Source organism: Patiria miniata, unplaced genomic scaffold (assembly GCF_015706575.1).
Source record: "Patiria miniata isolate m_02_andy unplaced genomic scaffold, ASM1570657v1 HiC_scaffold_15, whole genome shotgun sequence".
Lineage (NCBI taxonomy): Eukaryota > Metazoa > Echinodermata > Asteroidea > Valvatida > Asterinidae > Patiria > Patiria miniata.
In genome coordinates, this window is record NW_024037053.1 from 3,345,080 (window position 1) to 3,361,028 (window position 15,949).

Genomic DNA, 15,949 nt, shown 5'->3' on the forward strand with positions numbered 1-15,949 from the left:
AAAAAAAAGAAGTAAGGGACGACGAAGTTGAGGGCACCAAAAATAGCACCAAATGTTTTTTCCCTCTCTTTGTGATTCCTCAATAATCCCACTATAAACGGCGTCTTTCCGACATAGATAATTTAAATCTGGTAAACGATTATAAACATATCGAGACTTTACGATTATTTTAATCGATTCTAGTCGTAAACAGGTACAAGACCAATCGTAGCGCCCTCATTCGTTGAAAGGCCTTTTTCACAGTCAGTTCCCAAATCTCGGTGTCGTTGCGGCTGTGGACTCATCTCTTGCATCAGCATTTTTATACAAAGCTATTTTTTTTAATCCAACCAAATAATTGAAGTTTCTGAAACAGCTATAAACTTTGGCCTGTTAGGGATTTTATATTCTAAGCTGAAGTGCCTTGGTCTCAATCCAAAGCTAAAATCGTCAGCTAGCAGAGCTGAACAAATCCGGAAACAAAACCAAGCATAATGGACTTGAAACTAGTCTATTTGAATACAATGTACGGTGTGCTGCTCAAAAACAGGGAGGTGGTTTTTCAAAACTCCGGCTTCCTTTGAGATCTGGCTTAATATTGGTTTCATAATCATTTAGAAACTATAATGTCCACACAAAATTGTAATACTTTATTACCTCGTATTTTATTTTAGAATTTTTAAGTCCTTGCAGTAGATCAGGGACCTATATTGCGTCAGAGTCCCTACAATATGGGCCTACAAATTGGAACGGAGCCGAACTTTCGAAAAACCCGCTTATAAAAATTAACCACTCGAATCAAGACTACGTGTATAGCCACGCGTACCGTACCCGCGTATGTACGGGTACGTTGCGTGTACTTTTCTAATTTCTCATGTTCAGGCATTTGTGTTGCTGTGTGCCAAAGGTAAGATATGAAGCGATGTTTTAGATTAAGGACGTGAAAAAAACTCTCTGATTGTTCGTTTCTAACCACCTTTTTGTCAGGATTTAATGTTTTGTTTACAGTGTATTTACTGATGATGTTATTTCGGTTGTCATGTCGCCGGACTTGCGACTGCGTGTGTGGTCTCGGCCGGGTATTCGGGCCGGCCCGCCCGGCAAGGCCGCCTGGCCAACGATCGCTCGAACCGCCGTGGCCGGCCGTGGTCGTACGTACACACATTTCCGGGAAGAATGCAGCGATTGTGTCGTTGCGGGCCTCCTTTGGTTTTGGTCAAATTAGAGTCAAGAGTGTTTTTGTCATTCCAGAAATGACTTTTGCGATCAATTAAATTATAAGCAGATTTATTGGTAGCATTGCATTGGGCCCAAGCTGTTTGGGTGTGGCGCCCTGAAAATAAATTGATTTGATGATTTTTTAGCATTTTTACATTAGTTATGATTATTATGACTAGTATTAAACTATTATGAGCTTTCCAAATGTGATTCCAAATTATGATGTATATAGTTGAAACGTCATTAGATATGAATTAGGCCTATAGGCCCCGTACTATTTCACTCAAAACTTTCTGAACTGGAGCGCAATGTTTAAAACCACTTTCATGACTTTTTAAAACTATATGGCCTGCAAATGCAAACAAGCAAATATATTTGTTACAGGATATTCCTCTAAAATTATGCGGAAAGAAAATCAAATTTTGAAAAGCATGTACTTTACAAAAACTACTTGTATTTTATATATATTATCAGCTTCAACTAGTAACTAATGATGGCACATTTTTGTAATTTTGACAGTTTTAACATAGTTTTACAGTTAATTTTTAGGAAGAAATGAAGTATTCTTTAATATAGTCTTACATATTTGTTTAATGCCACATGAATCACTAATTTTACACGTTCAAGATGTGTAGCAATGGTTGACATTTTTATTTTTGTTGGGTTTCGTGAAACTTTCCTTCCAAAAAATCATAACCATGGCCTGACTCTTAACTAGTTGGGCAAGTCCAATAATCTAAATGTGGATTCTCATTCTCTTTTACGAGAATGGGGCCCATAACTACACATTCGCCATCCATGTGATAAAGTCCTTTGTTTTTACCCCTAAGAAATATGACCACGTGAAATGTGTGTCTTATTTTTATAATATCTTGTAGGTAGGAAGAGCTAGTTCCTCAGTCGTTGCCATGGCAGCCAAACCCACTGTTATATTTGTTCTGGGAGCGCCAGGTTCAGGCAAGGGAACGCAAAGCGCAAACATCGTCAAGGTAACTAAAAAACATCAGTTTCTCTCAGAATTATTGAAAAATCGTTTTCAAAAAGTCATGTCACAGAGTTCTGGTAAGCTGAATTAAACAATGTGTTTAAAATGAATGAGATGAGAACCAGTTGCATCCTATATAAATTGCATGAGTTTTTAGACGGTAACCCATGTTTAGTAAGAAAATTAGGCCAAGTTGAGCCCCACCCGCTTCCTTTTTGTCGCCCACCTCTTTCTTTTTTTGGGGGGGGGGGTCTTTTTTTTAATAATACAGTCAGTGCAACAGTTCCGGATCATCGACAGTTCCAGATCACCTGATTAAATAAAAATTAGTTCAACTGTAACCAATTTTTTTTTTTTTACCAATTTGAAGGGCTATCATTTTGCAATTGTTGGGGAAAAGAAATTTTGGAAATCGCTCAAACATTACCCACTACCAAGTTTGGCGAAATATCCACTTGTTTTGTAACTGGCCTGTGAAAGGAAGCGCATCAAGGCAAAAATCTGGTTTCCTGTAGAACGTAGTCAACATTTATCGTTTTTCCTTCACTATATTAGGTTTTCTTGTAAGGAAATAATCTCAAGTATCACTGAGTAATAATGATTTTGGCATTTGAATTAAATTAATTGCCATATTCGCCGAAAGATTTTTAATTGTATCCCCGCGCGGGACAGTTGCGGATCACCCATGCACACGATGCAGTTTTGCGTGCTGTTTAGTTGATGAAGGCGTGACACACGACGCGCGCGCTGAGCGCGCCTTGAATGATGAATTTGTACCAGGTAGCGCAGCATGCGTGATCTGGAACTGTCAAAAGTGATCTGCACTGCCGGGTTCAGTCCTGTACAAAAGCCATGATTTATTTTCCCTTTGAGGAGGATTTTTACTATGAAATGATGTTATTCGGACATGGAAACTCTGAACATGAGCAAGGGTACAGTGGTCTGTCTGTCTTTTGAAACCATGCTTATGTTCCATTTCGTCTTTTGCTTCCTTTTCACAGGAGTTTGGTTTTGTCCATCTGTCTGCCGGTGACCTTCTCCGTGCCGAGAGGTCTACGGGGTCGGAGGTCAGCGCCCTCATAGAGCAACACATCAAAGATGGCGAGATTGTTCCTGTGGAAATCACCGTGTCTCTATTAGAAAAGGTCTGAAAAAAAATTATATGCATCACAATTAGAAAAACTCTACTTGGACAAAAGGAACTAGCTCGGATATTTTTGAGCCGTTGAGTCGTAGCCAAATAAATCTGACACGGCCTTGAATGCACTAACTGTGGGCTCCGTGCACAAGTGCCCCTTCAATGGCCAGAAAAGGAGAGTTAGGGGAGACCTAGACTGATTCCCGGTCTATCCACTGCGTATTTCGAAGTGGATCTATTGAATTGTAAGATGTCAGATTAACTTGAAACAATAATGCATTGTGTTTATATTTCTTTGTTTTTATAGGCTATGAACGCCAGCAGTGTGAAGAAATTCCTTATCGATGGATTCCCTCGGAATGAGGACAACCTCGTAGGATGGAAGAAAGTGATGGACGACAAAACCGACGTCAAATTTGTTCTCTTCTTTGAATGCAGCAAAGGCGTAAGTTGTATTTCTAGTCATTGTTGTTTGTGGTAATGAAACCAAGGTTCCTCAAAAACGCCTGGGCATTGTAGCTCGCAGGTTTTAAAAAATCCGTGGACAGGAAACAATGAAGAAATGTTTAATTTTGGAGTTGGGAAGACATCGCACAATTAGGGAGATTCACAATGCAGTGCGCCACCAAGAGTTTGCCATGGAGACTCCAGTTTTCAAGTTAACGGTCGACAAAACGTGGCCCATTTGAATGAGTGTCAGTAGACAACTTGAGCTAATATGTTATAGATTGGGGCAAAGCACTCTGCCGCCTTACAAAAACCACCATATTGATAAAAAACAAAGAAAAGGCCAACATATCCTTGAATCACACGCTTACGAAACTACTGACTGGAAAAACTAACAATGTCCCGCACTGCGAATTTGTCGACCATCTCCCACAATGCACTGGGAAAAATGAACTCTCAGTGGCAAACTCTTGGTGGCGCACTGCATTGTGAATCGCCCAAATTACGTAGGGATTTGAAAAACCAATCTTCTTCTTCGCCAACCTGATTCCCCTTATCAATTCGCCATTTGTCTCGTCTGAGAATCCCACATGAGAGTATCTGAAATTAAAATAAAAAGCAAAACAAATTTGTTTCCCCAGCATAACCAGCTCTTCTTCTTTTTTTTGGCCTCATTTCCCACTTTTCAGGTGTGCGTTTCAAGATGTTTAGAAAGGGGAAAGACCGGGGGTCGAGCGGACGACAACGTTGCGAGTTTAGAAAAAAGGTTTGTGCATCTTTCTTTCTCTATCAGTGCTAAAAATATAAAGGCGAATTGACTTTGTACGAATATCAAGAATCTACTTGAAATGACATTTTTTCATTTTTTTCCTGCTTTTTGTTCCCAGGTTTGTGACTTACGTGGATCACACCAAGCCCATTATTGACCAATATGCGGCGAAGGGAATGGTTAGGACAATCAATGCAGATACATCCGTGGACGAGGTAAGTTAGTCGGAATCAGATCGGCAGTAATTATATATAATTTTTAAATTTTTGTCATTCATATTATTATTTCTAATTTTTAGGGTGTCATGCATTATACAGGTCGACTAAAAAAATGTAACCCTAAAACATTTGCCTTTTTTCAAAAATGTGATCTGTGAATTTTTATGTTCTGGATATCAGATTAAAGCTGAGAGCTTTTTCTTTAAAAGTCTGAAAAAAATCATGAAAACAGCACATTGGGTTGCTGAGAAAATGTCAATTATGTAACACAACTCTTTTTTGGTCCATTCCAATTTTAAAACCTTTTTTCAGCATCATGAATATGTCCAAATATTTAAGAAATTGCACAAATGAAAGACAATTGCACATTGGGCTTACAGTAACATGTTTCACTGTTTTATGCACCTTTGGAAAGGATAAAAAAAAATCACGTCTTTTACATAATGGCCATTTTCTCGGCAAACCACTGTGCTGTTTTTATGATTTGTTTTCAGTATTTGAAAGAAAGAACTCACAGCTTCACTCTGAAATCCAAAACATACAAATTCAACGATCACGTTTTTGAAAAAGGCAAATTTTTGGGGTTGCAGTGTTTTGTGTCGCCCTATGTATTGCGAGCTCCATTCGTTTGCAATTGGAGAGACACGGTTGTGGTAAAGACTCTTGCTTAGGGACACTAAAAGCCAGAGTCTGGTTCTCTTACCACTGAACTAAGGCATTCATTGACATGTTGAATAAGTTTCAAATGTAGCATAGATTCATTTGTGAACGTCTACAGTGTAGTATGAAATTTATAAAACGTGTCGTCCATTCAGTCTATTTTGGTATGTGGGCAAAAATGCAAGGAGGTGTGCCAACGAAAAGCCATCTGTTAACATCAGCTGTTGTGTCTAAGCAAACAAGAAAAATCAATACTTTCAGGATGGTACTGATTAAAACAGACGATTGGGTTTTTTAGGCATTGTTGTTTAGGCTGAATGTGCCATCCCTTGTGGAAGCAATTGAAAGATTATTGATTTTTTTCTACAAAAGCCAAAGATTTTTTTTCGGAGGCACTACACAGAGCAACAGTGTAAAATATCACACCGGTGTAGAAGTTAATATTTGACAAACTCCACAAAAAATGGCATATTGGTGCCAAAAAAATGAAAGTGAGTTATCTCCATGCTTGAAAAGCCCACAATGTAAGCTTTCATTTGGTGTATAATAGAGCTCCATAGCCCCTCCTGTTCTGGAGATATGATGTATTTGCATATTAATGACTACCAGATTACTCAACTGAGAAAACAGACTTTGAAATAGCTGGCTTTTTTTTGTGTAGATTTGGGCACGATGCACTCAAAAGTGGAGTAATTTCCCCACTTTATTCATCAAAATCAACATTTTCTGTGAATGACCCTGAAACTTTATTAAAGTAATAAAGATGTCATTCATAACGAAAAATTAAAATCACATTTTTGACGAAATTTTCACCTTCTTAACGTTGAGAGGGCCATTACACAATAATGCATGGCCTGACTTAATACCCTTTTTTTTTAGTGGGTCATTATTTGAAATAAAAAAAAACCAGAAAAATGTTACAGAGCGTGCTAGAAATTTCAGCCTGTTGTAAAGTGCTGGTTACTTTCATGACATTTATATCTTCATTTTCTTACATGATGTACGGAGTTCTGTAACGGAACTTTTTGACAAGCATGTTTTTTTTTTTCCCCGTAGGTTTTTGAAGCGGTTAAGAAACTGTTCAAAAATGAAGGTGAGTATATATTAATATGGTACGCACCAGAAGCATAAATTTGACGACGTTTGTTGAAAAGTCCTGGTTTTGCTGTAGCTGGTTATTACAAGCATTTGACATATTTACAAAAAGGACTCTCAAATGGTTCTCATGTTTCAAAACATAGATGTGTTAGTGATTGCAAGCAAATTGCGGACTAACTAAACTGGTAAATTGAGGGCAGTATTTAAACAAATCCAGTTTTTATCCAACGCTGGTCGGCCGACCTGTGTTGAAAATTGATAAAAAAAATACCACTTTTCTTGAAAATGACAGCGCATCAGACCTGTGCCATGATTTTACAGGACGATTAAAGACTGACAAAAACTAACAGTCCAGAAAGGTATTTCATAATAATTTGGTAGTTTTGGTTTTTGATATTTGCAAATGTTGTATATTCCCTTTAAGGACCCCACAGCATAGCCACAGTGACCTTAATAGGATTTGGGAAACTTCCTGGCAAAAGAGCCTATTTATGTTAACGAGTCTCTCCAATTAAGTTTTCCAAAAAATTTTAATATTCAATTTTTTCCTTTATTCTGCAGGTTTTTGAGGATCGGGATTGCTGATCATGTACGAGATTTCTTTATTTTTATATCGCGTCGGTTTTCAAATTAATTACTGCATGCATTATTTAAGTCCGTGTATTTTATAGTAAATAAACGTAGTGTGGGTGATCGTATCTTTGAATTTTCAGGATTTAGAAAAGAGACAAACATTTTCCCCTTAAAGATTTTCTGAATTCATGATTCCATAGATTTAATGTTCAGTGAGACCAAATTTTAGGCTTTTTGCTGTAATAAAACGGTAATTAACGCAAGTAGGAATTTCACAAACGTACGTCAAATTATTTTCTCTGCAAGAAAGTCTGAATATCGACATCTAGTCCGGATGAACCTTTTGTGCACTGAAACTCAACTACATGTTTTGACCAAAAGAAAAGAAAACAAATATTGATTTTGAAAGTTTCAACACATGTGAATGGTTTCCTATATGATGTAGTATTTGTGGAATAATATACGAATAATGAATATTTATGTGTACAATGGTAAGAATAATTTCATGAGGTGACAGATGGATCATTCCATTCCACGAGGCGAAGCCGAGTGGAATGGAACATTCCATCCGTCACCGAATGAAAATTATTCTTTCCATTGCACGAATGTGTAAACATTTTATACAACACCTGAATAAATCCTTGTCATCTGATTGGTCAGAGCCACCAATCATGTGACCGTGCAATGGAACTTGTATTTACTGTAAAATATAACAACTATTTTTGCGGTGCGGCCGGGCTGTGGGCAGAGTTGTAACGAGTCACTGATTTTTGTGACTCGAGTCGAGTCAAATATTTAGCTTGAGTCAATTCGAGTCACGAATATTTGAACACTATATACCAAAATTTATAAAAGGAGGCCATAAGTTTAGCCAGCGTTCGAATCCAGGAGCTTTATAAAAATCGCCTAAAGCCAATGATGAAACAGCCAATTAGAAAATGTGTTTAAAAATAGTATTTTGTGCATTCTTGAACCATGAGGTGGGAGTCTGTGACACGTTGTATATTTATACAATGTACATGACTAATTCGCAAAGCGAAGTGAGCATAAATTTTGCACCGTAAGTCATTGCAAATACTTTTCGCAAAGTTGTGCTTTTATTTGTGGGACTTGAGTCTTATAAGCCTTCGCTCGAGTCGAGTCGAGTCTTTTGATGAGGGACTCGAGTCGAGTCATTTGCTCGCAGTGACTCGAGTCATTTACCCTTAGGGACTCGAGTCGAGTCGAGTCACCAAAAATTGTGACTCGAGTGGGACTCGAGTCGAGTCATTGACTCGAGTCATTACAACTCTGGCAGTGGGTTGGGACAAATAATTCAATGACATGTGATCAACAACCCACCAATCAGACAACAGGGTTTTATTCAGGCATTGTATAACACATGTTAATGACAATTTTGTTCGAGTTGGGTGCAATTTCTGAAGTTTTGTCATATTTATGAAAGCATTTTCAGGACTTCGTACTGGCAAAATACTTTTCACATTAAAAATGCGTTATTTTCGTGTAAATTTTTGAAAAATAATGCACGTACGCTACTTTCTAGTGTAACTTTTGACACTCCTTTTTATCACGTCTGTTTGTAGTGAATATTGACATATCCTGTAGCTAATTTGTTTATTTCGTGTAATGTATAAATTATTGATATTCAGGAGTCGGGATTTGTATAATTTTTGTTGTTGTGATTATGTGATTACAGAAGTGCCTCAAGACGTGTAAAATGCACTCATGTAGATGCCGAGTTTGTAATCAAGCACATGAATATTTCAATTGATTTAAAAAAGACAAAAACGTGGACAAAGAAATTGACTGGAGCGGGGTTTGAACCTGCGACCTCCGGATTGCCGTTCCACTGCTCTACCAACTTAGCTATCCAGCCCTATGTTGGCAGTTCCCCAATGTCATTGTTTTTGTTCAAGGGGCGCTAGTCAGAAGCCATAAACCTGGATATGCCATATAATCAGGTGTCACAGGTGGTAATGGGTTAAACACTAAAGCTACGTTGATTTAGTACTTTGAATGAGTAAAAAGAGTGTTTGGGCACACAGATATTAAAAAAAACTTGGACTTGGTGCGGAGACCACACAGACTAGTTTTATCGGAATGACCCGTACTGTACCACTTAATGATTTATTTACGTATCACATTAGGAGTAGGACATCACAACATTACTTTCTGTTTGTACCCAGTGAGATTTTGAGAATATAAAATAAACTTCAGGGGCTGTGGAAGAAATAAAATGAGTCTGCGGTTAATTGATTTGAGTATAACTAACTTCAAATGTTTGTGGCAGAAAACAGGCCCTCATTCGGGGTTCACTGTTTATTCAAATAAAATATCGGTTGCGAAGTAAAAAAAACAACAACCCAATCTTTTCCTGATTCAAGCAGGATACATAAACCGTTAGTCGTTTTGTTTTGGTAGTCGATTATGTGGGCCTCTGGAATTGTCTTGTATAGGTTTTCAAGACTTGCTTATTAATTTTCCACAAGTGTCCAAAAATGTCCAGTTTAGTCAAGTCGGTGGAACGCTAAGCACTTGCATCTGCTTTGAATAGTCGGGTTTTGCTTGACTACAGGTTACCAGTTTAAGTGCCATGTTGTGTTCGTTGTAGTGCCATGTTGTGTTCGTTTTAACTGGTTCCCTGCTCGGTGCGTTTCCCCCCTACATCTGCTCTTTTCTATTGGTTCCCGTCTTGAGTCTTCTTTTTCTTCCCCCGGCTCCCCGCCCCGGTGGCCGTCTTCCGGAAGAACGTGAGCTTCTCGCTCCCTTTGGCGTCCTCGGGCCGTATGGTGTGGAACACCTCGTCCAGATTGTCCATCTTGTAAGTTTCGGTGAGGCGACGTTCCTCCCTTCCTTTCATGGACTCTTTACGGTCCTGGAACTTGAGCGCCAGTTGTTTCTTGAGGAAGCGTCTTTGCTGTGGATGTAGGAAAAAAAAATGAAGACCTGTACTTCCACTTCGTGACAGACTTCTTATTTTGAGGACATTTTTTGTATAAGTTTTCAAATAATTTTGTTGACAACTTCGAAGAGAAGTGACAAGTTTTGACCATCATGTGCTCTGTGTGTGAACTAGAGAGGGCGCTCTTTAACCGTTTTGGGAGCCTGTGAACAGGTCATACCGTATGCGCGCGCGTACTGGTTCGTGCGCATATGGTGCAAAGTACGCACGACTGTTTTTGTGCACAAAACCATAGCGTCTACGCGCGAGCGTCAGGCATCGTCAAATGTTACACCAAGTGGTCTCCCCCAACTCTCCCTTTCTTACCGTTGAGGGGGTACTTGTGAACAGAGCCAATACACTCCTGGGTGGAAAGCGGCAAGTGAGGGTGAAGTGGCTTGCCCAAGGACACAGCATTTCAAACCCCTGACCATGTAAGCGTTAGTCGTATATCTCAGCGTACCTTACTTCGTCTAAGAATCTTTTCATGTTTTGAGGAAATCAAATGTCTCTATGCTCATATATGTGATACATGTGATATCTGTGATATTATATTGACGTACCTCATTTGGTGAGATGTACTTGGGGTTTTCGTACAACGTTGGGCCCCCGATGCTGCCCTTGAAGATCCGGATCAGGTTGAGGCAGAAGCGAGGACCAATCTCCACCAACGAACCATCTTCTTCCAAGATCTGCCAGTTATAATAATAATAATAATAATTTGGGAGGCTAATAATCCTTACTCGCAGCTGGCATGCTGAATTGCGAATTGAATTGTGGCTGCCGGCCACATCGACCCATATATGACCACGAAGCACAGCCTGAGATCGAAACTTCGAAAGTGTTTGATTTTTCCGGAGGGAGGAAAACCGGAGGGCCCGGAGAAAAACCCTCGTGGCACAGGAGAGAACCAACGCACAACTCTACTCACATGTTATCCGCGGCCAGGATTTGAACCGGGGTCACCTTGGTGAGAGGTGAGCGCTTTACGCACAAGCCACCCATGCCACCAAAGCAGAAGTTGCAAAGCAGAAGATGTTAGGAAAAGTTAAATTCACTCTTTTATTTAGTGAAAGTAAAATAATAAAAACTCAAATACCACGTGACCCATTCTGAGCCAATCAAGACATAGAATCTCTGTGGGTCAGGTGTTATAATTCTCCCCAGCATTTTTTAGTCAAATTTTACGCAATGTTCGCTGCTTTTTATCTTACCTGGTAGTTTCTGAACCAGATTCTGTTGTCGAGGACAGAGAAGGTGTACATGTGGTCGAAAAACGGCTGGCTCTTTGGGTGGAGGTTCGGAGTACTGAATATCTGCAGAAATACAAGATATTGCGATGTTACAATTTTAAGATGTTACAATTTTGCCTTTGACAAAAAATAAAGTGAAAGGTTGGGTGGAGGGTAGTGGTCCAATGGTAACAGTGTTTGACTCTTGCAATAGTACCTGGGTTCAAACTCTGATGGGCACATGGTGCTTGTGTTCTTGGGCAAGATACTTTACCACAATTACCCTCTCTGCACCCTGGGGTAAAAATGGGCACCTGTAAGGGAAGAAATTCTCGGCAGTGGATTTATACTCAGTGTTTTCTGACACTTAAGAAGAAAAATTTACAAGTTTGCTTGGGTGGGACTCGAACCCACGACCCCCTGCTTGCTAGTATATATGTACAGATGTCTTTAATCTCTCAACATGGCAACTGACCTGGATGAACAACTCCTTGAGAAGCTGATAGTGTGGCTCCTCGTCAAACTCCTTGCCGAATGAGAGTATCGGTCTGGCACCCCGTAGACAGTTCCCTGTTAGCTTCAGCTCGCTCATGGTGTGCACTATTGGAAATAGAGACAATTTTCTCCATTATTAAACTCAAATGAAATTATTCTCTAGTGCACCTGTCCGACAAGAACTTTGTTCAATGGATTAAGTTACTAACTCTCATCAAACCTTCTTAAGAAATAACAAAACAATTTGAGTCCGGAAATGTACTAATACTTGGTGTTACAGTTAAAAACAATCTTAAGAATGCACATTGTGGACTCACAGTTTTCTATCAGGAATTTGGCCGATGGTCCATGTGGAACGTTAGCAAACCTAGCATGGAATGAAAAAGGGATAAAAAGGGGCTGTTACACCAATAGAAATTGCAACCCAACTTCATCCGTCCAAACACCATATTAGGTCTGGTTTGTTGCAAACACAGTGTCAGTTTTGTAGTCAATTCACTTGAGTCGAGTCTAAGTCTCAAGTCTCTTGGGAGAAGACTAGGTCTCAAGTCTTTTGGTTCAAGTCCGAGTTCAAGTCACGTATCATTTGCTGATGAGTACTTCAAATGCATGGATCATTTTGCTTACCACATGAAGAGATCTTTCTTCTTGCGACACTCAAAGAAGACACACTTGTTGCAGTTCTTCATGTCGCATATCTGTATGGCAGAATGTTGAAGGAAGATACCATGGATGAGAAAATTTGCAATCAAAAAAAAGAAAGAAAAAAAAAAGAATTATGTTATAGAGACCTTAGCAACAGCGATGGGATCACAGACAAGGAAAGAAGGCAGCCATGTTGCCAATTTTTTGAGGTTCTTGTACTTAATTTAAGAAACCTGTAAAAACTAGTAGGACTTTCATTTGTATGTTTACAGTCACAAGTAAAACACATCACCACTGTTGAGTCAAGCAGCAATAAATAAAAATCTGTGACAGCAAATAATTATCTCAATTTGTTTTGTAATCTTGGCAGATATTGGACGGTTAGGTTTGAGTTACTGTTTGACAGCTGATGCCAGACTGGGACCTTGAGTGCAGAAAAACGTGCAAAAAAAATTCAGGCCAGCTTCGCTCACTCTTTAGCCGACACAATTCTCCAAAATTTCCATAAGGCAAAGACAAGGTCCTCAGTATTTCACCAGCCAAGTTTGAGGTCTCAATTCAATTTGTAAAGGACAGTTGTCTTCAATCTTTTGCACCTGAGAGTGAAGCCAATGTGATTTCAATTTCAAGCCTAAGACTAGACCGGTACATGTCCAACTGTTTGAAAAGACTGACCTCTTCAGTAGTCGGGTGGCAGACTATGGAGAGATGTGTAGAAATAGAGGCTGGGCACCAAATGTTTCTTTTGACACAGTTGATTAATGTAGTACTAAAGGGGTGTTGGACTGGTTGTTTCATGTGCCAGTCTATTTTCTTGTATTCCATGTTTTTACTGTCTTTAAGACCTTTTGGGACTCTCAAAGTACACAGTATTGAGAGTTCCAACTTTTCGGACTAAGATGATGCTTGCCATACTCACCTCATTAATTTGGAACATACCAGCCCGACTGTTCATCTTCACATCTGAAAATAAACAAAAATTGAAAGCTATGAAATCAGACGTGGCACACCCAAATAGTACGAGGACCCTCCCTTTCACAAATCTTGTTTTGTTGCTGCATTGCAGACTCTTTTGTGCACTGAGCGCCCTTTTATGTAGCATCTGCTCCCTCTCAACATAATTTGTCGCTACTGCCGTCCAGCCATATCTTTTTTTTGGAGGGGGGGGGGGGGTAAACTTGAAGTTGAATCGGTTAAACTTTGCAAAACATCTAGGTAGTACTTTGCTTTGTCGGCGATATTTCCAGATGACGTTTTTCCATATGTCCGCATGGCAGTTTGTGCATTGTCGGCAAAGCTCTTGAAGTCTCTTACGGAAACAAGGCTTTACATACATAAGTTTGGGGACACTCAATACACAGTGATTAGAGATCTAGATTGGACTGGTTCCATACCAACCTGCTTTGGAGTGCGGCATGAGAGTGCGCAGGTCTAGCATGAGGTGCCGGCCTCTGTATGACACGCCCCTCGCTGCAAACACCAGCACCCTCTGTTTATTCATCCAGGTTCTCTGCACATCATTTTAAAGGGACAAATCATTATCATTATACAAACATGTTGACATCAATGACAGATTTTAAAACCCCTAAATATGCTTCTGGCTGGAAACCTTTCTCAAACCTACAAAATACTCCAAAACCTAGTGAATTTTGAAAGATCTTTGGGGGGGGGGGGGGAACACAGTATTTGAGGTCCATGAGCAGTTATTTCAGACAAACTTTCTCCAAATTTCCCCTCAATATAACACAGGATAACTAAAAGTGTAGAGGAAGAAAATTTTGATTTTTCTTGTAAGAAATTTGATTTTTCTTCCTTGTAACCAGTTCGGACCAGGATTTTGCAATACCATAACGATAGCAGTTGAAAATCGCATTACAGCTTCCGTAACGATAGCCACTAGCACTATGGAATGTCAGACAAGTCGACCGTTGAGACAACTCGACTCGGGACAAGTCGGCCGTTGAGACAACTCGACCGTTGAGACAAGTCGACCGTTGAGACAACTCGACTTGGGACAACTCGACCGTTGAGACAGCTAACGTGCACGGCACGTGCACGGTACGGCCACGCGGTTGACCGGAGATGCGCGCACAGGCCCGGCAAATTCGAACGATGTGCACGGACAATCACGCTGCGCTATATCGGCTCTGCTCTGTTATGTGTCATAACTCCCAAACGGCGATCAGCCGCCGTCAAAATCCCCGGTACTATCCCCAAAACCAGGCCCAAAAACATGCGAGGCGACTTGTCTCAACGGTTGACTTGTCTTTCCATTTATCGCACATACGGTCGAGTTGTCTCAACGGGCGAGTTGTCTCAACGGGCGACTTGTTCCGAGTCAAGTTGTCTCAACGGTCGACTTGTCTTACCCCCGCACTATGATATGAGTGAGTATGATAAAAAAAAAAAAAAAAACAACCGTTTACTTTATAATAATAATCATGACAATTGCTTGTAAAAGTTGTATAAATGACAGATAATATTAATTAATGATATGATCCCAATTATCAACAACTGTTTAAATGAAGGTTAGGATTAGCATGGAGCTATACTTTTTAGCTCCATGGGATTAGGAACACTTTGTGACTGTACTATTTTTGTGTACCACAGGGCGCCCTCATTCGTCCAGCTGTAAAAACTTTCCTTAAATTCCTCACCGATAACTGACTCGTTTTGTCTGTGGCCGTTTTGGTTGCCTCGTGGGCAGCCTGGTTCGTTTTCCTTCGTCTCTTGTGTCTCATCAACATCTCCTGGGCTTTCCGTTTCACCATTTTGAAATTCTCGTCAATTATCAACAAAAACCATGAAACTCAATGCAGAAGGTATTACGCAGCAACGCTCTTTAGTGCACGTGTTGCAAGTTTTCATTGAAATTCACTGAGTTCGGTTAAGGACTGTTACCCATCGCAGCATACGTAAAAAGCACATTCAAGTTTAGCCGGTTTGAGGAACCAGTCTCAATGCGCCAAGATAGACTGGTCACCAAGTCCCACATCGTGTATGGCATTTTTTTGATTAAATTAAAAACTGAAAACCTTAAATCTTCGGGAGTCTTTTTTTTTTTTTATAACAAAACCAAATAATGGAATCATTGGCAAATATCCAATGTTACTATGACAACACCAGATAAAAATTTTATACCACATCTTTAAAGTGACGAACAGAAAAAGGCCTCGTTTTGCTAGAGCAGTTTCTCATAGTGTTGGGGGGGGGGGGGTGGGGGTGGCTAGCCATACTCAGAACTTGCACTGCATAGTTTTACTGAAATGAAGAAATGGGGAATTCTGCTGGACACTTATACTTTTACACCCGGGTGCTCATTTAGCCACCTCTTGGAGCAAGGTGAATCCAATATTTTTGTTCTTTTTAGAAGAAATATAAACATAAATTCTAAAACCTGTATCATAATTAATTTAGGGGTGAGACAAACATTTTATTGCAATTAAAATGACCCAGATAAGTATCTCTTGGTCTTTCCCCGCTTTTTTTCTTTGTTTCTTTTTGTCTCCCTGTGGGCTGTGTCAGTGTGATCTATTTTTAAATAACTTCCT

General features: G+C 39.8%; 2 protein-coding genes across 3 annotated transcripts; one reads left to right on the top strand and one right to left on the bottom strand.

Moving 5' to 3' along the window:
* The first annotated feature begins 775 nt into the window (after positions 1–775).
* On the top strand, positions 776–7,574 carry LOC119722449 (UMP-CMP kinase-like). Of its 2 annotated transcripts, none has more exons than XM_038192577.1 (8): positions 776–886; positions 2,076–2,186; positions 3,184–3,327; positions 3,628–3,765; positions 4,457–4,533; positions 4,655–4,751; positions 6,471–6,507; positions 7,074–7,574. In XM_038192577.1, exons 1-8 carry the CDS (start codon positions 854–856, stop codon positions 7,079–7,081), a joined length of 645 nt encoding a protein of 214 aa, XP_038048505.1. In that variant the 5' UTR covers positions 776–853; the 3' UTR covers positions 7,082–7,574. The 2 variants fall into 2 exon arrangements, with proteins under 2 accessions (XP_038048505.1, XP_038048504.1); XM_038192576.1 differs by lacking the exon at positions 776–886 and adding an exon at positions 896–1,130.
* Positions 7,575–8,593: 1,019 nt separating this feature from the next.
* Positions 8,594–15,292, bottom strand: LOC119722450 (ribosome biogenesis protein BRX1 homolog). Its single transcript, XM_038192578.1, has 9 exons — positions 15,056–15,292; positions 13,797–13,908; positions 13,318–13,361; positions 12,381–12,451; positions 12,071–12,120; positions 11,734–11,858; positions 11,241–11,342; positions 10,590–10,718; positions 8,594–10,002 (listed from the first exon to the last, which is right to left on the bottom strand). The coding sequence occupies exons 1-9, from the start codon at positions 15,167–15,169 to the stop codon at positions 9,763–9,765; spliced, it is 987 nt and encodes a 328-aa protein (XP_038048506.1). The 5' UTR covers positions 15,170–15,292; the 3' UTR covers positions 8,594–9,762.
* Positions 15,293–15,949: the final 657 nt, after the last annotated feature.